This window comes from Phyllostomus discolor, chromosome 4 (assembly GCF_004126475.2).
Source record: "Phyllostomus discolor isolate MPI-MPIP mPhyDis1 chromosome 4, mPhyDis1.pri.v3, whole genome shotgun sequence".
In the NCBI taxonomy this organism is placed as follows: Eukaryota; Metazoa; Chordata; class Mammalia; order Chiroptera; family Phyllostomidae; genus Phyllostomus; species Phyllostomus discolor.
In genome coordinates this window covers 203,585,004-203,607,912 of record NC_040906.2, presented here as the reverse complement: position 1 = coordinate 203,607,912, position 22,909 = coordinate 203,585,004, and the positions used below count along the sequence as shown (strand labels likewise).

The window sequence follows — 22,909 nt, the reverse complement described above, 5'->3', positions numbered from 1 at the left end:
AAAGAGAGTGCACCAAAGCTTTCCACTGAAGGCAGCACGTGCACAGCAGGGCTGAGTTCGCCAGGAAACGCCAGCATGCCTCTCACCCACACACCGCGTGCAGGGAGCAGAGCCACAGGGGTGCAGGGGTGCAGGGCGGGTCGTCTTCAATGCCACAGCACACATTCTAAGGCTGCTGCTTGCTGCCGTACGTAATGCATTGCCCTTCTCCAGGTAGCTCTAGTATTTGCAAGTAGCTCGGAGCAGTAAAAACAGGTATTTGCAGCACAGAAGGAATGGAATAACTGTCATGCAAGTCACCCAGCCAACGAAAGGAACTCCAGAGAAATAACACAGCCAAGCTTTGAAGAATGTTAAGATGTTGAGCCTTTTGCTTTCACAGCCACCAGACACGTGAGCCCGGCCGAGATGAGCAGAGCCACCGGCTGACGTGAGGCGACCACAGGCCTGCCAGGCCCGGCCGAGAGCACAGAGCAGACTGTCCAGGCCGTGAACCCGGGAGCAAAGGGCTTTTGGGGTGCGCTCCCGAGACGACCCTGACTCGGTATGCAGCCTCGTCGTGAGGACAGGTCACCACCAATAACAGGCAGCCTCCCACGAAGCCAGGCAATGGCCCCACTGGCATTGCTATTGAGGGAACGGCTTTGGAGCCTAATTTCCAGGTTTGGAATCCCAGCACCGCAACGGTCCATCAGGAAAGTCACTGCCATCATTTAACGTTCGTACGGGGTTATGAGAACGCACTTTTCAGGTGCGACTCTCTTGCGGCCTAAGTGGTGGCATTATTTCTGTTCTACAGACGTAGATACACTTGGTTTCAGAAATCAATTAACATGCAAAGGAGGTGACTGAGGTGGAGTAACCGGGATACAATTTACACCTCCACTTGAAACTAGAAAACAGAAAGGACAAAACATACGGAACTGTTTCCAAACCCCTGGGCATGGGGCGCCACAGGACTTGGCCCTGCCCGGACAGGCCTCCCAGGCCGCAGCTCTGGGGTGGGCAGGCCCGGTGAGCCGCAGAGACCGCTGGGAACGGCACCCTGCGGAGGGTAACTGCAGCGAACACTCATCGGATCCAAGCCCTCCTAAGTACGAAGCACCGGTCTGACCACTTCAGGACTACGCCCCAGGTCCTCTTTCCAACAGCGCTACGAGGTTTCACTGACAAGGAAACGGAGGCACACACCACCTAAGTAAGTTGAAAAAATACCGAGAAACAACAGGCCCTGGCTGGTGTGGCTCAGTGGATTGAGTGCCAGCTTGGCAAACCAAAGGGTCACAGGTTCGATTCCTGGTCAGGGCACATGCCTGGTTGCGGGCCAGGTCAGGTCCCCAGTGGGGGAGCACTCGAGAAGCAACTACACATTAATATCTCTCTCCTCTTTCTCTCTCTCTAAAAAAAAATAATAAGATTAAAAAAAAAAGAAGTAACATTGCCTAAAGAGCACTCGTTACAAAGACACGCGAGACGACGGCGCTCTGGTACCCATCCTTTCAGTGCTCGTCGCTCACGGTGGGGACTCCATTAGCAATTCCCGAACGAGGAAGCATCACCTGAACTGACTGTGTTTTCATTAACATTAATGTAAAACGCCACTGTAATTTTCTCAAATTATCCCACTCTCCCAAGTTTTCCAGAAGCAGTGCGCCAACAGTACCAGGTGCTGAGTGCTGGAGTCAAGGCCACTTTCACTTGCGTTGTGCCTGCAAACAAGGGCGCTCTCGCCGAGAGCGCAAGTGACGGCCAAGGCCGGACCAGCGCTCCGGGCCAGCCTGGGCTTCGACACCGCCCACCTCAGCGTAGGGCCCTCTTTTCTCTCCACGCCCTGGCGTGACGGGGTGCTCGTAATCACGGGGTCTGCGTTCAGATCCTGCCAGATGCTGAAAGGCAACTCCTGATGAACACCCTGCCTTTTCTCTTACAATCACCTTCATGAACAGTCTTTTGCAGGTTCAACAAGCAAGTTCTTTGTTAATACGCAGCAGAAATGCCACACAAACATCTAACAGCTACAGCGCATCATGAGCGTTCCCAAATGCACTTGGCTCTCTCAGCCACCCCCAGCGGGGTGAGCAGAACTCACCTGGTTGTTGCTGTTGGCGGCTGATGAATTAGTGTGAGCTGCACTCGCTGAGAGAGAATCGAGGAAGGCTTGGTCAGCCACTGAATTTCCACAGGAAAATGGGTCTTTCCCATCACTGGGTAAAATCTGAATGTCCGAGAGAGGCACGGTTATTTTCACAGATTAGTGTTACTTCAGAGTCAGAGTCCCTAAGCACAAGGAAGAGCTGTCATTCATTATGGGAAAGGGGTTCATATTCTGGAAAGGCAAGTGAGCCCAGGACCATCTATAACGAGTCCTTTGTGTAAATATGCAGAACGCTAGAGAATGCAGCTCATGCCAGTATCTACTTAAATCCTCCCAGTGTCCTCGTTCTTGCCCATCGGCAGAATCCCGAGAAGGGCTACAGATTTCACCACCTTCTCCGGAGGGTTCTACCCCAACTCCCAATCAGGAACAAGTGCTGCAGGCGGCACCCAGGAGAACACCTTCCCACCGTACCAGTACCGTCCCTCTCTACTGGGGGGGAGCTGTAGGTACCTTTGTTCTTGCTCGTGCTCTGATTTCACCACAGGGCACCAGGCAACCTTAGTTTCTATCACAGGAGCTGAGGCAAGCTCACCTATGGTACAGGTCCTTAGTTTGAGTGAGCTACAGACAACCAGCAGGGGGCGCCAGGAGGCTGACGCACAAGAGGGTTTGCTTGCTGAGTGGGTGTGACCCAGGCTGGGAGCTCCCTTCATTCAGGGTGTTGTAACCCTGACCTTGGCATCTATCGTACTAGAACTTCAACCAGGCAATGGTTCTCACAGCAGCTCCCTTCACACCCTCTGTCTGCGGGGACGGAAGAAGGAGCTGAGGGGTGTGCCCTAAATCAGCACAGGGAAAACTAATAAGCTACTTTAAAAAACCACTACTTAAACTCAGTGAGTCCATCCTCCAGCGAACAGGACCGTAGGCAGCAGCTATTACACAATATGAGCACGTGAACAACAGAGACTTGTATTCGGGATAATTAAACACCGCTGTCCTCGGACAGAACTTCATCTAAATATTAGGAGTCGCTCTTTGGACCCTGGGTTTTCTCAGTTCTACTTCAACGTGGTCCCCACATTTTACACAGTCAGCACGCACTGCTTTCACAATGGACATTTCTAATTAAAGAGAAGCTGCTTTCCCCAGCGAGCTCGCCGAGCTGAGGTGGTAACCCACACAGAGATGTCTGACGGAGCCCGGGGACGGGGAGTGGGTACGTAACGGGAGTTCTTACTTCCACATAGTCCGTGGGCACCAGGCCTCGCTCCCCTCTGCTGTTTCTTCCTTCCAGCCAGCCTCCGCCAACATCCTGAGAAATTTTTTTTTTTAAAAAAAGGAAGAAAAAAAGACTATAGTTGGAATTTCATGCAGAAATTTTGCTTTATGAATGTTACACATGAAAAACAATGAACATTCATCTTTTTTATTCCTATAAAACTAAATTCAAAATCTAACATTTTTAAGCCTTCTCTTTACTCCAGAAAATCGTATCATCTAAAAAGAATATCAGCCCTGGCTGGCGTAGCTCGGTGGATTGAGCGCGGGCTGAGAACCAAAGCATCGCAGGTTCGATTCCCAGTCAGGGCACATTCCTGGGTTGCAGGCCATGACCCCCAGCAACTACATGTTGATGTTTCTCTCTCTATCTCCCTCCCTTCCTTCTAAAAATAAATAAATAAAATCTTAACTCCCCCCTCCAAAAAAACCAAGAACATCCAGCTTTGACAGTAAGTGACCGGAGACTGAAGGCGGCCCACCAACACAAGGCCGCCATTATGAGGTCGCTTTCTGGCTCCTGCTCTGGGGGAGGGAGATCACACAGCTGATGTGCAGCAGCTCCAGGGTCAAGAAGTGGAGCGCACGCCCCACCTCTAGAGTCCGTGCCGCCTTTGTGACCACGTGGGCCAACAGAATGAGGTGGAAATGGCGGGGGAGCTCAGGGCCTGGCCTCAAGAGGCTCTGCACACTTCAGACGGCTCCCCCCCGCAGAGAGCTGCTAGGAGAATACACTTGGGCTGCTAGACGATGAGGGGGACAGGGCCTGGTCTGCCCCTGCCCCACCCAAAGCCAGCCACCCCCAGAAGGAGCCCAGCCAGACGGGCGAGTGAGGCCACGGGAGGCCCCTGGGCCCCAGGTGATGGCAGGCTCCAGAATGAGCCCAGGTCGGGGAACCGTCCAGCGACTTGTGGATTCCTGGTTGTTGAAGCCACTCGGCTTTAGGACTGCTTGCCGTTTGGGGCAAGCTAACTACTGATGCATGGTTCCTTAGCTCTTCCGAATAAGTAACATTAGTAAACTAAATAATAAAGTACTCTATATCGAGATTTCTATTTTTCAATCTATTACCTCAGCAAAGTCCCAGTTTTCCCCCTTAGAACAGTAAGAATTAAGTGCATAAAGTGTGCCCTAATTAGTTATAACTACCTGAATCTAGATAAAATATTCTTTCAGAGAAATCACTTTAAGCCACCACTTTGTCCATTTTTGACAATAGCAACTTAAAGACAATACTGTTTCTTCCACGATATGAAGAACACTTCTTCAATTAAAAAATTAGATGGGTAGTAGATAATCTAAATTTTTCCTATGATTGAAAACAGAACCCACTTACTTAAATACACTTAGCATATTTTATAAAGCTACATATACCATATTTTGCTGTGTACAATGAGCACCCACATTTTTGTGCCCATTACACGTGGGATTATTAGACCCATGGTATGTGGATCACTGAACCCATGTATAATGCGCATCCTTATTTTTCCCCTCAAAAATTTGCACAAAGCATGCTCAGTATACAAGGCAAAATAGGAGTACTTCTATCTAGCAAATCTTTTTTGAATCTAAAACATAAAATAAGAGACATGGAAATAAGAAACAAACTGACTGTGACCAGAGGGGAGGGGACGATGGGGAAAAGGAGGAGAAGGTCAAGTCAAGGAACATGTATCAAGGACTCACGCACAAGGACAATGGGGGGGGCAGGGGGATTAAATGGGGGGAGGGTAGGGAGAGTAATGGGAAAATGGGGACCACTGTAATTGAACAACAATAAAAAAAACTTAAAAAACATAAAATAGGCTTTAGAAATACTGTCAACATTAAGAAGCCACTACCCTCTTCCTCACCCCTCCCCTTTCCAGAGTCCCCTCACCTGACTGGTATCTTCCTGTGCCACCCTCCTCTCCAGCCCTGCACGCCCACTTCTAATCCAATGCGAAGCCACCGGCCAAGGGTGACTATTTACTGTTCTTTAAACTCAACATACCTAAAAGTAACCTCATTTACTTTTTTCCAGACTTACATATGTTAATGAGCCCGGCTCTGTCTCGGATGGAAAGCACAGATACCTGGGCATCCTCAACTCTCTTCTCAGCCACAGCATCTCATGGGGCCCCAAGGTCTGAGCTCCGCGGCCTCCTTATACCCATCTGCTTCCCACTCCCATTGCTACGGCCTCCAGTCCGGCCCCGGACTCCCCTGGCTCCGCACAGCTCTGCCGGGTTAACTTCCCTGAAGCGCGGGTCTCGCCCTGCCACCTGCCACACCACCGCCAACCACGGGCACCGGGCAAAACCCTGAACGAGCCCGTCACTCAACCGATGAAGTCTGAAGTCCACGCACGGCCTGCCGTGCTCCAGGGGGAATCCTGGGGGGTCTGGCTCTGGGAGCCAGCGTTCTCGGCCTGCTGGTCCGCACACCCTGCACACCCCAGGACGTGGGATGGATCACACACCAGTGCTCCCAGCGGAGAGGGGGAAGGCAGTGGCTTACAGGCCAGGCACACGTGGCTTGAACCCTTGTGTGCCACTTGCTTACAAGCAGAATGGTTTTGGGGCAGATTCCTTAACTTCTCTCAGTCTCCTAACTACCCTCGTTTGTAAAAAGAGATGAAAGATCCAGACCTCACAGAGCTCATGGGGAGATACTTAGAGAGAATACGGCAGCACTTAGCCGAACCCCCCCTGCTCACAAGGCTGTCAGGTGGTGGCTGAGGTGTCTGGACAAACACCGAACACTTTCTGATCTCTGCCCCTCCTCCCATCCGGCGGGGGTGCCGTCTCCACTCCTGTCCGACAGGCCCCACCCGGAACCCCACCCGGAACCCCACCCAGCCGTCTTCAGGGGACCGCCCTTTCTCAGGTGTCTGCAGACACATACTCTTACTTTACCATCAATACTTCGTAAGCAACGGGAAGAATCCACACGGGCTGGAGCGACCAGCTTGTGAGAAAAAGTCTTAAAAGCAGTCTTTAAGGACGCAGCTCTCACCGGGTTTGTGATTGTGATGACCTCCCTTCGCTGACCGTCAGTTCATTATTCCCAGGCTCCGCGGCGAGTCATACATCACCCGAGGCCTGTCGGGCAGTGGAGAGGAAAGGGAGTTACAAATGCAAACTTAGCAAGACAACCTTTAAGCTCATGCCGTAAACACGCCGGTGTGACCAGAACACTTCCCCAGCCCTCCTGTGAGGGAGGAGGGAGGACACACCAGCAGGGTGAGAGCCCCTGTTCTGCTTCTGGGACAGGGGGAGGCTGCTGGCAGCGGCCCCACTGCCCTCAGAGACCAGCCCCCCAAAGTACTGAGAACGCTCCCGTCTCGCCAAGGGGAAAGGCGTGCCCCTCCATTTCAGGAGGCGAGGAGGGGACGTGCGGGTTTTGTTCATCCGGGACACTCCCGCTCGGGTGACCAAAGAGATAATGCATGTGGACATACAGATATGCCACCACGTCCCAGAGTCACCCAGTTTTAGATTACCCCCTTTGCCGCTGGAAACCTCCCTCTGGCCTTATCTACAGCCACTGGGGCGGGTTCGCAGTGCATCCTCCCCCAGCCGAGCAGGGCGCGGAGGCAGGAGGTGTTCATGCTCTGCTGCGGCACGGCCGCTGCGCAGTGACCCACTGGGCTGCGCTGACCGGCCAGGTGACCTGACCAAGCTGCAAGTGTCAAACTTTTTCCTGCAACAAACGCTAATCTCACTGCAAACAGACCACAGGGAAGCCATGCTGGCCCGATGCGGGGCTCCTCTCCCAGCCTCTTCCCTTAGACGACCCTGAGGCGCCAACCCCAAACGGGGTTTCCTCGGACCGCACTGCCACATGCGCCCTCCAAGTGCATCACCACTGTAAAGAACGTACTGCGTATACGCTTTTATGATACATCATTACATCCATCCTTTTTAAGCCACTTCAAATGCTATATAATGTCCTTCATAGACTATCTTACAGAAGGAAGTCCATCTTCTAGACTGGGCTCCACACACCTAAGAACACGTGGTGTATTTTAAAGTAAACTGTTCGTCCTGAGGGGAAAACTGAGGTTTCCCCGGGCACATTACAGAGGAGGGAAGGGGCCGCCTTCAGCAGCGAGCATCGCTCCCACACCTGCCCCGTGGCAGAACAGCGCGAGGCCCGTCGCTCGGCCAGCGGGCCTCCTCACCCCTGCCCCCCACGGGTGCCCGAGGCCCTTATCACAGGGGGTAAGGGCTCACAGCTAATAGAAGATAGGAAAAAAAAAAAAACAAACCCAATACTAATTTATTTTGGAATACGGCAAAAAACAGTAAGAGGGGCTGAGGGACAAATGTGAGACAAAGCATGCACAGTAAACGCTATTTACAGAATCTGGACGGTGGGTGCATGGCATTCATGAAAATGATGCAAACTGTTCAACACGTTCGAGAGTTTCCATGATAAAATGCTGAGAAGGGGCGAACGGCAGCACACAGTCCGTGGTCCAGCAACGGCACCTGATCCCTCCCTCGCACCTTTACACAGAGCTTGGGGGTGAGAGGACAGGCTGCAGGGGGAGAATCCCACCAGCCAGAGCCGCGTTCCTTTTCCTCGGGTTGGTCGTCACAAAGGACACACAACTGCGCGGAGGTCGTCTATCTCGTGCGGCTGCCAGGGGAGAAGGAACTCTGCTTGCCGCTGCTGTGGAGCGGTTTTTAAAAAACCGTCCTCCCAACCTCGGTCCCCTGGGCAGAGAGGCAGGCGGGAAATAACACGGGGGGCGGGCAGGGGGGTCCGTGCAGGCGTCCCTGGAGGGGGGAGGGGCCTGGTGGGCCGACCAGGCGGATGCTTTCTTACCGTTTCTGTTCTCGGGAATCCCAGTGACCACATTTTTTTTTTAATCCTGCTGACTCCAACTAATCCCAAACGCCGGACACCAAAGCCTCTTGTTTACCAATTTACATTTGGTAAATCAATGTCAAAAACAAAACAACAGAAACTCTTATACATTTGAATGTTACTGAACATTCCCCCATAGGGAGGAATGTCTATAAACATGGTAGGTTTATTTAAAGTGCTGACCCAGGACTTTTCCTTATCCAGGATGCTTCTGAAAACATTAGAAATGAGAATAATTTTGAAGAACAAAAAGATTTAAAAACACATCCTCAATGAGAACGTCAACAGAAAATAACTAAACAGTCTAGGGGAGGAACTATTTTTCTTTCTTTCGAATTTTAAATTTAAAAAAATTTTATCTTTATTGTATTTTTTCCATTACCCATTAGTGCCCTTACCCCTCCCCCCCACAATCACCCACTGCTGTCCATGTCCTGAGTCCTTTTTCTTTGTGCTCAGTCCCCCCCCCCCACTAGCTGTCATCCTGCTCTCATCTCCATCTGTGAGTCTGTCCCCATTTCCTTGTTAGTTTTGTTTGTTCATTACATTCCACATATGAGTGAAATCATATGGTATCTGTCTTTCTGTGACTGGCTAATTTCAATTAGCATAAGTTCTCCAGGTTCATCAGTGCTGTTGCAAAGGGTACAAGTTTCTTCTTTTTACGGTGGAGTAGTATCCATTGGGTAAATGTCCCACAGTTGTTTAATCCACTCGTCTACTGATGGACACTTGGGCTGCTTCCATAACTTGGCGATTGTAAGTAACACCGCAATGAACGTAGGGTGCTTATGTTCTCTTGAATTAGTTGTTTTTGGGCTCCTGTGGATACATTCCCAGAAGTGGGATCGCTGGGTTCAAAGTCAGATCCATTTTTAATTTTCTGAGGTATCTCCATCCTGCTCTCCACAGTGGCCGCACCAGTCTGCAGTCCCACCAACAGTGCAAAAGGGTTCCCCTCCCTCCACATCCTCACCAGCACCGGTTTTTTTAGATCACAGTTTACATCCAATATACTTTGCACTGGTTTCGGGTATACAGCACAGTGTTAGACAATCAACACACTTTACCAGCGGTCCCCTGACTTTTCCAGTCCCACCTGGACCCACGCGTAGTTACTGCAACACCACTTCACTGACTGTGCTGCCTGCGCTGGACCTCACGTCCCTGCGACCACTCCGTAACTGCCAGCCTGTGCTGCTCAGGTCCCCTCCCCTTCCCCCCAGCTCCCCACCCCCACCCTCCAACACCACCGGTCTGCTCCCCTGTGACAGTGAGTCTGTTCCCGTTCTGTTTGTTTGTTCTGGAGGAGCAATTATTCTTACAAAGCTTAAGTGTGACCGGAAGCCCTTCAGCTCAGAAGGGCTCCGGACACGGTCCTCCCTTCGCCTACTTCCCTTTCCGGTCCCTGCATCTGGCTCCCACCTGCCGCCTCCGCTCGGTCGCCCCTTACACCCCCCTTGTGCCTCTCCCTCTCCCCGCACAGTATCCGGAACCTAAATGCCGACCCTGACCCCGATCGCCAATCTACCTATTTTTGACACAGTCTTTGAAAAAAGTTGTTTTTCTATACTGCTTTTCCAATATTAGGTATACTTTAAGAAATGACTTATTTTCAACAGCTAAATGCCCACATAGTCCTCTGATCAATAGATAGCTGCAGCATGCACTGAATTCAGCCGTGATTATCGCGGACAAGGAGAGCGGCTGGTAGGCGGCACCCTCGCACGCTAAGTTCCACCGTCTACATGCAGCGAACACACACTCACGGACTCAGAACCTCCCGGCCAACGCCTGGGACACTAAGGGAGCCACCACACACCTGCCTGGTACGTGCATGACCCGCCATCCTGAGCACACGCTTCGTTTTGGGAGAAGAGAGAGCAGCACAAAAATATTCGTGCTTTTTGACCTCTTGGGTAAACATCTGTGGTCTTGTCCGCCCCCATCCTTCTTCTGGAAACCGTTTCTGTCTCGACTCCAAGCAGTTGGTGAGCAGATAACCCCAACAGGGATCATCAGAACCTCTCCCAGAAAGTGATGTAATTTCCAAAATTCAGGAAGAACTCATACAACTCAACACCAGGAAGACAAACAATCCAATTAAAAAAATGGGCAAAGGACCCGAACAGACACTTCTGCCAAGGGGACAGACAGATAGCCAACAGACATGAGAGAAAACGCTCAGCATCACTAGCCAGAGAGCTGCAAACTAAAATCACAGTGAGATGCCACCCGCCAGAATGGCCGCCATCAATAAATCTACAAACAGTGCTGGCGAGGACGTGGAGAAAAGGGACCCCTCGTGCACTGTGGGTGGGAATGCAGACTGGTGCAGCCACTGTGGGAAACAGTATGGAATCTCCTCAAAAAACTAGAAATGAGACTGCCTTATGACCAGTGAGATCCCACTTCTGGGCATACACCCTAAGAACCCTGAACCATCCATTTGAAAGACCACATGCACCCCTGTGTTCACTGCAGCATCCGCAAGAGCCAAGACCTGGAAACAGCCCCAGCGCCATGAGTAGGTGATGATGGGTCAAAAGCTCTGGCACATTCATTCATTCACCCAGTGGAATCAACACGTGGCCGTGAGGAGCAGGAACTCCTGCCCCTGCGACGGCAGGGGCGGACCTGGGGAGCATCATGCTAAGTGAGATTAGCCAGTCAGAGAAAGACAACCGTGATGTCACCCGAAGGTGGAATCTCACGAACAGGATGAACTGACAAAACCGAAACAGGCATGGACGTGGGAACAGACTGACAGCTGTCGGGGGGGGGGGGGGGGGCGGTGGACACTAGGTGAGAGAAGGTGGAGGGAGGAGCCCAGGAACACAGATGCCGGACCCTCAGACAGCAGAGCGGTGATGGCCGGAGGGAAGGGGGGGCAGAGATGGGTGGCGGTGGACAAAGGGGGAAACCGGGGACAAATATAACAGTGAAAACAATAAAAATAAAGGGGGAAAAAGAAAGTGATGTGAGTGCTGGGGAGACTGGCCTTTTTCTACGACAACGTTGCCAGTGGCTAAGGAGCTGAGGCACGAAGAAGCCGGAAAAACCCAGGGAGTGGAATGCAGAGAGGACACGAGGGAAGGAGCCTCCGGATGAGATCGCTGGGAAGGCCTGCAAGCTCCTTCTCCCCTCGGGGACTTTTCGGTCACATGAGCCCAAGGAGCTCCTTTTGGGCTTTAGCGAACATGAGGTCAGACTCAGTCACGTGCAACCGGGAGTTCAAGTTGACACAAACCAGTAATTCCAAATGAAAGAACTTATTAAACATTCTAAATGAAAGAAACACACTGGATAATTCCTACTTTGAAGGAAAAAAATAAAAACTAAAAAAAAAACCTAGAACCGAAAATGAACAACAGAGAATTAAAACAGTTCAAAACAGAAAAAACCACGAACAAAAGCTGGCGGCACCAAGTCCGCACAGGGGTTAGAACACAGAACACAAGCCCTCACTTCTAAGCATCCGCTTCCTTGGTTTTACATAAATCTCAACCAAATCTTGGAAAAGGTAGCAACCTTCAGAAATGGAGCTCTCTCTCGTCTTCCTAAAGAGACGCTCAAAAAGTGAGTTGAAAAACGTCAACCATTCAGAAATCCGAGAGACCGGAGGACTCCTTACTGACCTGACACCTGTGAGCGGTGGAGCTTGGGGTGCAGGTAACGTTTCTATGTAACTAGTTCCCCTTTTAAATGGCGAGCTCGTTTTTCCGTAAGCACACTCATTTGGCTTTTTATAAAAGTCTTGGATATTTAATGCCTTCCTGTTTATTGCCTTTACCTCGCCATCAAGATCATCAGACGGAACTTATTCTAATAGACTGAGCACTAGTATGTAACATTAATATATGCATATGTACTTATCCCTATTTAAGTGGCTAAGGCTTAAATTGCTTTTCAATTTATATCTGTGATTTTAACTGCTTTGTGCTTGCTCACTCTGATTCAAAATAGGATCAAATATAGAATCTTAAATAGCCTTGTAAATTTTGCCTGTTAGATTCAAGGCTCACTGCTCCTCTACTAAGTGTTTTCTGAATTCTGAAGCCATTGTCCAATTATCCCTTTGTCTTTCTTGCTAAGTCATCAGAAACCCTGATAAGCATGCTTTCCATAGTTTCACCTGCTCCATTTGAAACTGTTAAATTAAGCCCTGACCTGTGTGGCTCAACTGGTTGGTTGGGCATCATCCTATCCTACAAAGCAAAAAGGTACTGGTTCTATTCCCAGCCAAGGCACATGCCTGGGTTGCCAGTTTGTTCCCAGTAGGGTACGTACAGAGGCAACCAATTAACATTTCTCTCTGTCTTTCTCTCTCCCTTCCCCTCTCTCTAAAAATAAGTAAATAAAATCTTCAAAAAAATGTTTAAATGTAGTATCCCCAGGATCCAAGAGAAGGAACTCTTTCCAAGAGGCCATAGATCAATTAATTACCAGGTCTCGCGTGTGGTGCTCTTGAAATTCCCAAGGAAGAAACAAAGTCGGCCCACCTCCTTAGACACATGCAGCGTGTTTAGTGATCTAGTAGAACCCAGTAGAGACGACACAGCTCTGTCAAGGTCGTATTTCAACCGTTGTTCTAGTCAAGATCTTCCCAAAGGAAGACATTCCTCTAAAGCACTGGTAGCAGCCACTGAGAACGGCTGAAAATTTGATTTTTCTTATGCAAATTTTTAAAAAAATAAACTACCAATGAATTAATACGTTCCTTAAAAATGTTTTTCCTAGAATATGGGTTTATACCTGGCATCCTGATGAAATGATGAGCTTAAAGGAACTTTTTAACTAGTGGTCAATTAAATGAGCAGTTTGGGAAATTTCTAAAATAAATACAAATGTAAATAGAAAGTCACTGAGTGCAGGAATATAAATTTCCAAGAACTAGTTAGAATCATCTTAAATCTCAGTGTAACAAAGGGCAATTGTCTCATCCCAGAGGGAAGAAGTTCTAAATACGAGCAAGCCACCGAACTGTGCCACCCACTTCCACACTCCGCTCAGGCGGAGCGGTTCTGAAGAGGGCTCGGACCCCGGAGGGCCCCGGAACTGAGGCCACGTGGAAACCGAGCCGCTGGAGACCTGGGTGAGCTGGAGAGAGCGCCAAGCCCAGCCGGACCCCAGCTTCTTGAGGCAGCAGCGTACTGAAGAACGGTCAGACAAAAGCATCTCAGCGAATCCACTGGACGTGGTGGGAACGCACTGGCCACGTCACACCACAGCGTCACCATTACCACGCATGCCGTGTGCCGAAACAGGCACTCTGACCCCACGTGCGCCTCGCCTGCTCTACCCACGGCTTCGCAGTTTCATCATTAAAGCGCACGCGCGCGGCACACACACACACACACACACACACACGAAGCGTTTACTGGCTTTTTATTTTAGGTTCAAGTAAAAAAAAACTGCATCATACAAAAACGTGGTTGCTTTAAATTGGGGGTCGGTTTTCCTTTTTTCTGTAAAGAACCGGACGGTGAATACTTTAGGGTCTGCAGGCCACACCGATCTGTCTCTGCTGCTGAGATAGTGCAAAAACCATCACAGACGGCACGTCAGCACACGGGCACGGCTGTGCTCCGAAGAATGTTATCTACTAGAAAAAAAAAAACCCCGGCAGGCTGGGTTTTGACCATAGGTCATAATCTGCTGACTCCTCCAAGGTGGCTGGGAACAAAGTCATTACACAAAAATCAGTAATACGGAAGACATGAGTTACACAGGAAAGAATCTTTGCAATTAGAATCACAAAGGTTAATCTAACACACAAAGAACTTCTAGAAGTCAAGAAAATGATACGCAACCCAACAGGAAAATGGGCAGAGGAACAAAGAGTTCATAGAAAAATATAAATGGCCCATAAACATGTGGGACTCAATTTCACACAGAAAGAAAAATTAACTTGGTAGATGATGTCGGATTTACCCCCATTGGGGGCTGTACCATTTTAAACCTCTACCAGCAACGCATATGAAAGGAATGGTTCTTCTCCACAGGCTCACAGGACAGAATCAATTAACTGACTTTTGGATTTTTGGCGATGTGATAAGTGAGAAATGCTACTTCAATATAGTTTCAGAGACCCTTTTACCCCTTGACCCAGGAGTCTCATTTCGGGAACCCACTCTCTAGATGCACCTGTGACCGCGTGTATGAGGTTCTTTACCGCAGCACTGTCTGCAATGCAACCATAGCGCCCACTATAGGCGACCGGTTTAAATCAACCCAGGAATGTCACCACAAGGGAATACTACGTAGCGATAAAAAACGAGAACAATCCTCCACGCACTGGCACGGAGTGAAGACATCGTTAAGTGAGGAAAGCAAGTTGCAGAATAGGGCATATCGTATGCGACCTTGTTCATAGGTAGAAGAACATTTATATTTGCCACTATTTCCAGAAAGGAGCAGCAGATAAATTACTTTAGAATGTGTCACCTGAACAGATGGGAGAGGAAAATGAGTGGGTAAGAACAGGAGTGGGAGTGAGAGTCCTCAGGGTACTTCTCTTGCTGTTCTCTCACCTTCAATGGTTACAGGGACCACCTGCCCAGGGATTGCACGTTAAAATCCGGAGGGTGGGGGGAAGACACCATTTACAGTAGCCTGCGAAAGACAAAATATGTATTGTGGGAATAAACTGAAGAGATGTGTCAGACTGATCTGGAAAAAGATTGAAGATGTTCCTAAAAGACAGAAAATTGGGAAAAACTGGCAAGTATTGTAGACAGTCCACACAGTCACGAGGAACCCGCGCACCCCATGACTGCTCCCAGGCGGGCGACTGCCACTCCCCCCTCGGGGAAGTGAAGGCTGTTTTCCCCTCCGGACTCGGGACTGGGTCGCGTGCTCGCTGTAGCCGACAGAGTGACAGCAGATGTGACGCGAGCAAAGGCCTGAGAAGCACTTGCACTAGAAGCCGAGGGTTGGGGGGGGACTGTCTTGCCGCTCCCACAGCAGGAGCGCCTCTGTGACCTGGTAGACGAGACCACAGTCTGCACGGTCTGACCCCAGCCTCCGGCTGTACAATGTGCGGCCCGCCAACATGTGGGCAAGGCCACCTGAGGCCACCCAGCCTCAGCTGGGCTTTCCAGACCACAAGAACCGCCCACAGAAACAGTAGGCACGTGCTGTTTTAAGGAACCACGTGCCCCGGCTGGCATAGCTCAGTGGATTGAGCACGGGCTGCAAACCAAAGCATCGCAGGTTCGATTCCCAGTCAGGGCACGTGCCTGGGTTGCAGGCCATGGCCCCCAGCAACTGCACATTGATGTTTTCTCTCTCTCTCTCTCTCTCTCTCTCTCTCCCTTCCCTCTCTAAAAATAAATAAATAAAAATTAAAAAAAAAAGGAACCACGTTTGGGGGCAGTCGGCTACACAACAACACGGCTTCATACAAACAGCCTCTCCACGTTTACAGAAGGAAAGGCTCAGGTCATCGAGACAGCAGCTATCGCTTCCATGCTTCTAACAAGAATATAAACAGGCTTCCTTTCTCCTGAAACAGAACTAGTCCTAAAATCCACTTGGACATATAAATATACCAAAATAGCTAAAAAAAAATGTTTTCACCAAACCCCACCCCCAAAACAAGCAGAGACTAGAAAAAGCAAAATCCACACAACTAGTTCCAAAGACATAGAAATGTAGCAGTATGATAAAGTGGCATTATATTGTTGTACAATAAGTGAGTAGCTCTCTGGAATAAAAAACACAAAATGAATGAATGCCTTACACCAAAATAAATTCCAAGATGGAAAAGATTTACATCTAAAAAAAAAAAAGGAAGAAAGGAAGTACATATTCACACACTTAGTGCCTAGAATGAATCTCCAAATAGCATTTTCCATTAAAAGAAGTCAAATTTACTCAGAGAAATGGCTGACTCTGTGTTTCGGGGTGGGGGCGGGTGGGGAACCAAGAACGAAACCCAGACACACAAGATAGGCTGGGACCATCTTTTCTCACCAGGTATGGAAGACCGCAGCAGCACAGCCCACGTGGTTGCATCAAAGGGCGCGGCTCCAGCTTACAGAGAAGCTTGCTGTCCAATCAAAGGACAATATGGGCATCAACAGTGTTAAGGACAGAAACATCAAATGTGTTTAAACCCATGAGTTCAAATGACAAAACTAAATGGCCAGCATTATAGGATAGTGTGGGGAACCAATTCATTTTGCAAACTGATACGTAAGGTGAAAAAAAAAACACCTTGCATTTATCCTGCCTCTCCTTTAGAAACTGTACCACAAACTAATCAACTAGCAGGTAAAAAAGAAGACTCTCTTATAAAAATATTCCAGCTAATGCAAACTGGTGTAGCCACTATGGAAAATAGTATAAAGATCTCTAACAAACAAACAAACAAACAAACACACACACACACACTGGAACTGCCACAGGACCCAGAACCCCACTTTGGACACTCATCTGAAAGAAGTGAACCAGGATCTCAGTGCTGAACTGAGGAGATGCCAGCACTCCCTGCGTTCGCCGCGGCAGCGCTCACAGCAGCCCGGGCAGGGAACAAGCTCAGTGTCCTCCGACAGGGGAGCGGATAAAGAAAGTATGGGGTGGACGCACAGGTGGGCAAAAGTAGGTTTACAGTTGCAGTGCAAATGAACAATACAATCATGAATAAGTAGAAGAATTAACTCCATGTTTCATGCACTGACAAGAGTAAACCTACTTTGTCCACCCCTGCACAATGGAATATTATTCAGCCTTAAAAAGGAAACTCTGAAATATGCAAAAACCTGGGTGAACCTTGAGGACAAAGATGAAAGAGAATAGAATTATTATCCTCTATTAATATTATTAGATTATATGATATTAATATTCAATCTCTAATAACTTAATGCACCTAACCAAGTGCATCCAAAAGACAACCAGAAGTGATTTGCTGGTGGAATGCAATGCTAATGATGAAATACGCTGGAAAGAAAACTAGAATATTATTCCCTAATACTCTATACCATAGGTTCTAGTGCCGATTTACAGGAGCTACAAAGGAATATATTAGACTGTGCAATCAGGATGCTATAAGCCAATCCAGATACAGAAGGCTAGAGAATCATTTTTTCTAACAATTCCAAAAGGCAGAATCAAGCCACGGGAGGGGAGGAGAGGAGAAGTAACGGAACCTGTACATGAAGAGACTTAGAGGATCTATCACAATGGCAATATACAGACTATCTGGATTCTGAGTCCAACAGAAGAGATTACGGTATTTGAGACACCTGGAAATTTGAAGACTTAAGAGGTGTACGATACTGGAAAGTATTCAACTCTCAGGTACCAAAATGGTCTTGTAGCTACATTCTTAAAGGACATTCATCTTCAGCCCTGGCTGGTGTAGCTCAGTGGATTGAGCACGAGCTGCGAACCAAAGCATCGCAGGTTCGATTCCCAGTTAGGGCACATGCCTGGGTTGCAGGCCACGGCCCCAGCAACTGCACATTGATGTTTCTCTCTCTCTTTCTCCCTCCCTTCCCTCTCTAAATATAAATAAATAAAATCTTAAAAAAAAAGGACTCCCCATCTTCAGTGACTGACACTAAAATAGCTACAGATGAAGTGATAAAACAGCCGGTACTTCTTCAAATACAAAGGGCCGGAGAGGGAAGTTGATGCGTCTGGACGGAACAGGTGAGTCAGTACTTGCTCCAGCTGGGTAACGGCTTCCTCACACCGTTCTACTTTTGACTATGTGTAACATTCTTTACAATAGAAAGGTTTTTTGTGGAAGCTATAAAAAGTATCACAGGAAATGTTAAGAGAATTTTTAAAGCAATCTTACAGTAGGGGAGGACTCTGGCTGTGAAACAAAATCCTCAAGTTCTTCAAAGGGAGAGGGGATGAAGTTTCTGTTCACCCAAAATGAAACACACCTGCCTTGCCTGGCAAAAGCCAACATAAACAAGATAGAAGTAAATGGCCAGTGGGAAAAACACCTGCCACTCCTGTCCCAGGTTACAGGCTGGCTCCCCCACCCTAACAAGTGATTTGATTTACAAATCAGTAAAGGAAAAAAAGTAAAAATGGCTCTTAAAAATGTAAAACCTCACTCATAAAACTAAATAAGTACTATCTCTCACCTATCTGGATGGGCAAAAAGACAGAACGCTGGCGAGCACAAGGCGCTGGTGAGGGTGGAAGTCCCGGGAAACAGGCGTCCCAGGTGCGGACGGGAGAGAGGGGCCCCAGGTGCGGACGGGAGAGAGGGGTCCCAGGTGCGGATGGGAGAGAGGGGCCCCAGGTGCGGACGGGAGAGAGGGGTCCCAGGTGTGGACGGGAGAGAGGGGCCATGGAGGCACGTCAGGCGGAACCACATGCCCTCAGAGACGCCACCTCTGGGGCTCTGGCGTCTGGAGACACTCACCCCCCTACAAAATGACTGTGTAAAAAGCTTGCTGTCGCAGCAGCAGCGCCACAAGAACAAAGGAGCGGACGCAGCCCGGAGGGCGGGACTGGTCAGGGAAGGGAGCCTCCACGCCGCGGAGCGCCGCGTGCTAACAAGGAAGAATGAGGGTGTGCTCCATGTTTGGGACCTGGAAGTACTTCTAACGCACGCGAGCGGGACTGAAAACCCGGAATTGTCTTCTGGAGGGGCGGCCCCCCCCAGGAAGCTCGCCCCCCTCGGTGGCGAGTCTAGGAACCACCTGGACCGGTGCACCAGATGGCGGCCTTGTGGAGGCTGTGTTCAGCCTCAGTGAGTTTTTTCGCTGAAGACTCCTGCAGCGCACTGGCCCGTTTCACGGTGTGTGATGTACCGGCGCACCTGCCTGCACGCTGCTGCGGGCTCCGCAGTTTTGACCTGAAACGGTGTGACCCCCCCACCCCCGCAATGCCCAGCCTCCCTATTCACCCATCTTGCCCCGTGACTTTTTTTTTGTTTTCTCAGGATGAACAAGTCCTCAAAGGGAAACATTTTGCTGATGTGGAGAGATGAAACAAACAAACAAAACAGCAGAAGCACTAAAAGGTTTACATGAAAATCGATGAGTTCAAAAATGGTTTTGAGGAGTGGAAAAAGTTCTGATGGCTGTATTGCATCAAAGGGAGAGAACCTGGAAGGTGGCTGAAGTTCAAACACGTTAGAGATATAGTTTTATAAATAAATTCTGGTCTTCTGCGGTCCCCCGTCACATGTGAGACAATAAAGCAACACACACCACGTGTGTAAAAAGAGGGGAAAGTGCATTTGCTCACCTGTGCACAGAACACCTCTGCAGAGATGACGGCTCTGCCTGGGGGAGAGGGGTTTTCAGTCTTTAGCCCCTTTGTACCGTTTTCGTGTCTTATTTTTTTAAGTGACAATTGCTTGTCTTTTTTCTTTAAGATTTTATTTATTTTGTTTTTAGAGGAGGGGAGAAAGAGAGGGAGACAAACATCAATGTGTAGCTGCCTCTTGTGCGCCCCCTACTGGGGACCTGGCCCACAACCCAGGCATGTGCCCTGACTGGGGATCAACCAGCCAGACTTTGGTTTGCAGGCCAGTGCTCAATCCACTGAGCCACACAAGCCAGGGCTAGTGTCTTGCTTTTAGCATGACTCTACTGCCTAATTTCAAGAAAAAAAAAAAGAAAGAAAATTTGAAAGCACTGTCTTGTACGTCTCTTACGAAGTTCCAAATCCTGTTGAAAATACCGCAGTCTAGTATAGAGAATCCTCCCTGGTTATATCAAAGCGCAAATGTCCTAAAATTTAACTCAGAAGGTGACCGGAAGGCAAAGAGAATCTGTATTAGAGGCTACACATTCCTGCCATGCTCATTCTGTGTCCTGTGATTTTCACTGTGTGTGACCGCGCGCACACACACACACACACACACACCCTCCCTTTATAGCAATAACAGAAGCAACATGGTGAAGTTTAAAAAGGAGAGGTTAAAAAGTATTCCTCTTCTGCCAGAGGACACAAGAGCTAACAGGTCTGACAGTGCCCTTCGAACCAGCGTGCACTGGACCTGCGTCTGCACACAAACACAGAGCCACTGAGAACCAAACAGCACACACACTCTCCCACTCGCCACACGCCACGCGCAGTTAGTCTCAGGTCCTTCCCATCAGCACACTTTCCTTGTTCCGCACCTCAGCTGCAAGGCGACCTACTCAACCCCCCCTGGGCAAAGCGCACAAAACCCCACTTAGCTGTGATTTAAGAAAATAGCCTTCCCTCCCCCAAGGTTACACAGCTTTACTGTTCTCCTGATTGTAAAGAACAAACAAACGAAAGCTACAGCGACAACAGAACCACGTGCCCCTACACCCGCTCTCCCCCAGAGACCCCGGGAGAGAGCCTGCGTGCACTCCAGCACCAGTGTCACAACACAGCCCCGGGGCCTGCGTTGAGGCCAGACCACACAGCTTCAACTGGGCCGAATTCCTTACAGCTTAGTCTCTGGAATTCCTCAAGAATAAGGTAAAGATAACAGCAAGGCCTCGTGACACATGCGATAAACGGAGCCATCACTACAGCACGCGTTGGACAGGGACGGGCCCGGGGGCCCGCAGATGCTAGCTGCCGTGGCCTCTGGGCTTTCCGAGCGTTACATGCACACACGCACACGCCGCACGCGCTGAAAAACTGCCGCACAACTTCCGTCTCTCCAGCCCACGGAGGTCTCCGGACTAGCCTTGGAGCTCAAGGGAAAAAGCTGAGTGCTGGGTTGCTTCTTCCCACAGAAAGTGGCTCTGCCATCTGTTACTTCACCAGATCACTCGAGAGCCAGACCCACCAGAGGGGGCGCCAACCAGCGACGCCCCCCCACTCCTGTGCGTGGAGTGCGTGGAGTGCGTGGAGGTGGGGGTGACCCAGCAACGCTGACCACGGTGTCCACGGGGAGACCCTCACGCTCAGTCATTTGACAAAATATTAGACTACGATAATTTATCAATTATAAATAAAGTGGCAAAAGCAAGTTTCTCTGTAATTGATAACTTCATTGAAAAAATAACTGGAAGGATATTATTCCCAATAGCAACAAAAACAAAACACACAAGAAGAGAGAGCCAAAAGCTGAAGCAACCTCACTGAAGACGGTCCATCCACACATCGCACCCTGCTCCTGAGAACAAGGGACAGCTCCGTAAAGATGTCTGTCTGTAACTAAACTGAATCATCCCAAGTCCCAAGGACGCTCCATGATCTCGGTGAGAACTTCAACAAAGAGACAGGAAACGTAAAAAATGAGATGGCAAACATAAAAGATAGCCACTTCGAAATGAAGACCACAATAACTAAAATCAAGAATACACTAGAGGAAATCAACAGGTTCTATGAAGCAGAGGATCGAACCAGCAATTTGGAAGATAAGGTAGCAGAAAACACCCAATCAGAACAGCAAAAAGAAAAAAGAATCGAAAATAGTGAGGACAGTAAAAGGAGCCTCTGGGGCAACATCAAGCAGCCCAACACTCGCATCAAGGGGTGCGAGAAGAGGGACAGCAACGAACTAGAAGCCTGTCTGAAGAGACAATGGTGGAAAACTTCCCTAAGCTGGCCAGGGAAATAGACACACAAGCCCAGGAAGCTCAGTGAGTCCTATAGAAGATGAATCCAAAGAGGCCCACAACAAGGCACATCATAATTAAAAGCCCAAAGTTTAAAGACAAAGAGAGAAACTTAAAAGCAGTAAGAGAAGAGCAGTTATTACAAAGCAGCTCCCAGACCTGTCAGCTAATTTCTCAACAGAAACGTTGCAGGTCAGGGAAGTTTGGATGAAATAGTCAAAGTGATGAAAAGCAAGAATCTATAACCAAGATAACTCTACCCAGCAAGCTATAATTTAGAATCGAACAACAGATGAAAGAGCTTCCCAGACAAGAAAAACCTAAGGGAGTCATCACCACCAAACCAGTATTACAAGAAGTGTTAAAGGGACACCTTTAAGAAGGAAAACAGATGAGAACTATACAGAACAAAACGGCAACAACTACCTATCAACAGTTACTGTGAATTCGAACGGACCACCACTCCGATCAACACCACAGGGTGCCTGAGTAGGTAAGCCAAGACCCTCGAGTATGCTGCCCGCAAGAGACTCACTTCAGATCCAAAGACACACATAGGCTGAAAGTAAAGGGAGAGAAAAAGGTATTTCATGAAAGTAGAAATTAAAAAAAAAAGTTGGGGCAGCAATACTCACACCAGACTGGACAGACTTGAAAGCAAAGGCGACAGCAAGAGACAAAGGAGGACCCGGCAATCCCACCCCTGGTCTTGACCCGAAGCAACCCCAAAACTCTAATTCAGAAAGATATATCCACCCAGATACTCACAGCAGCATTACTGCCAGTAGCCAAGAAATGAAGCAACCTAAGTTTCCATCACTAGATGAATGGATAAAACAGTGGTCCGTATATTCGATACAGTATGACTCAGCCATAGGAAAGAATGAAATCTTACCATTTGTGACAACATGGATGGACCCAGAGGGTATTGTGCTAAGTGAAATAAGTCAGAGAAAGACAAATGCCACGCGATTGCACTTAGATCTGGGATTTAAAAAACAAACAAATGAAACAAAAATGAAACAGACACAGAAAACACTCGGATGGCTGCCACAAGGGAGGGGGTTCGTGGGGACGGGTGAAAAAGACGAAAGTTTACGAAGTACAAACTGGCGATAACAGAACAGCCTTGGGGATGTAAAGTACAGCG

General features: G+C 48.9%; 1 protein-coding gene across 1 annotated transcript in view; it reads right to left on the bottom strand.

The window, feature by feature from the left end:
- Positions 1-22,909, bottom strand: part of SNX9 (sorting nexin 9) — an 80,844-nt gene that overhangs the window by 37,627 nt on the left and 20,308 nt on the right. Inside the window, 5 exon segments of the mRNA XM_036022612.1 lie at positions 2,090-2,215; positions 3,339-3,413; positions 6,377-6,399; positions 6,402-6,443; positions 6,446-6,462. Of these exon segments, the coding sequence (XP_035878505.1) occupies positions 2,090-2,215; positions 3,339-3,413; positions 6,377-6,399; positions 6,402-6,443; positions 6,446-6,462 (283 nt within the window).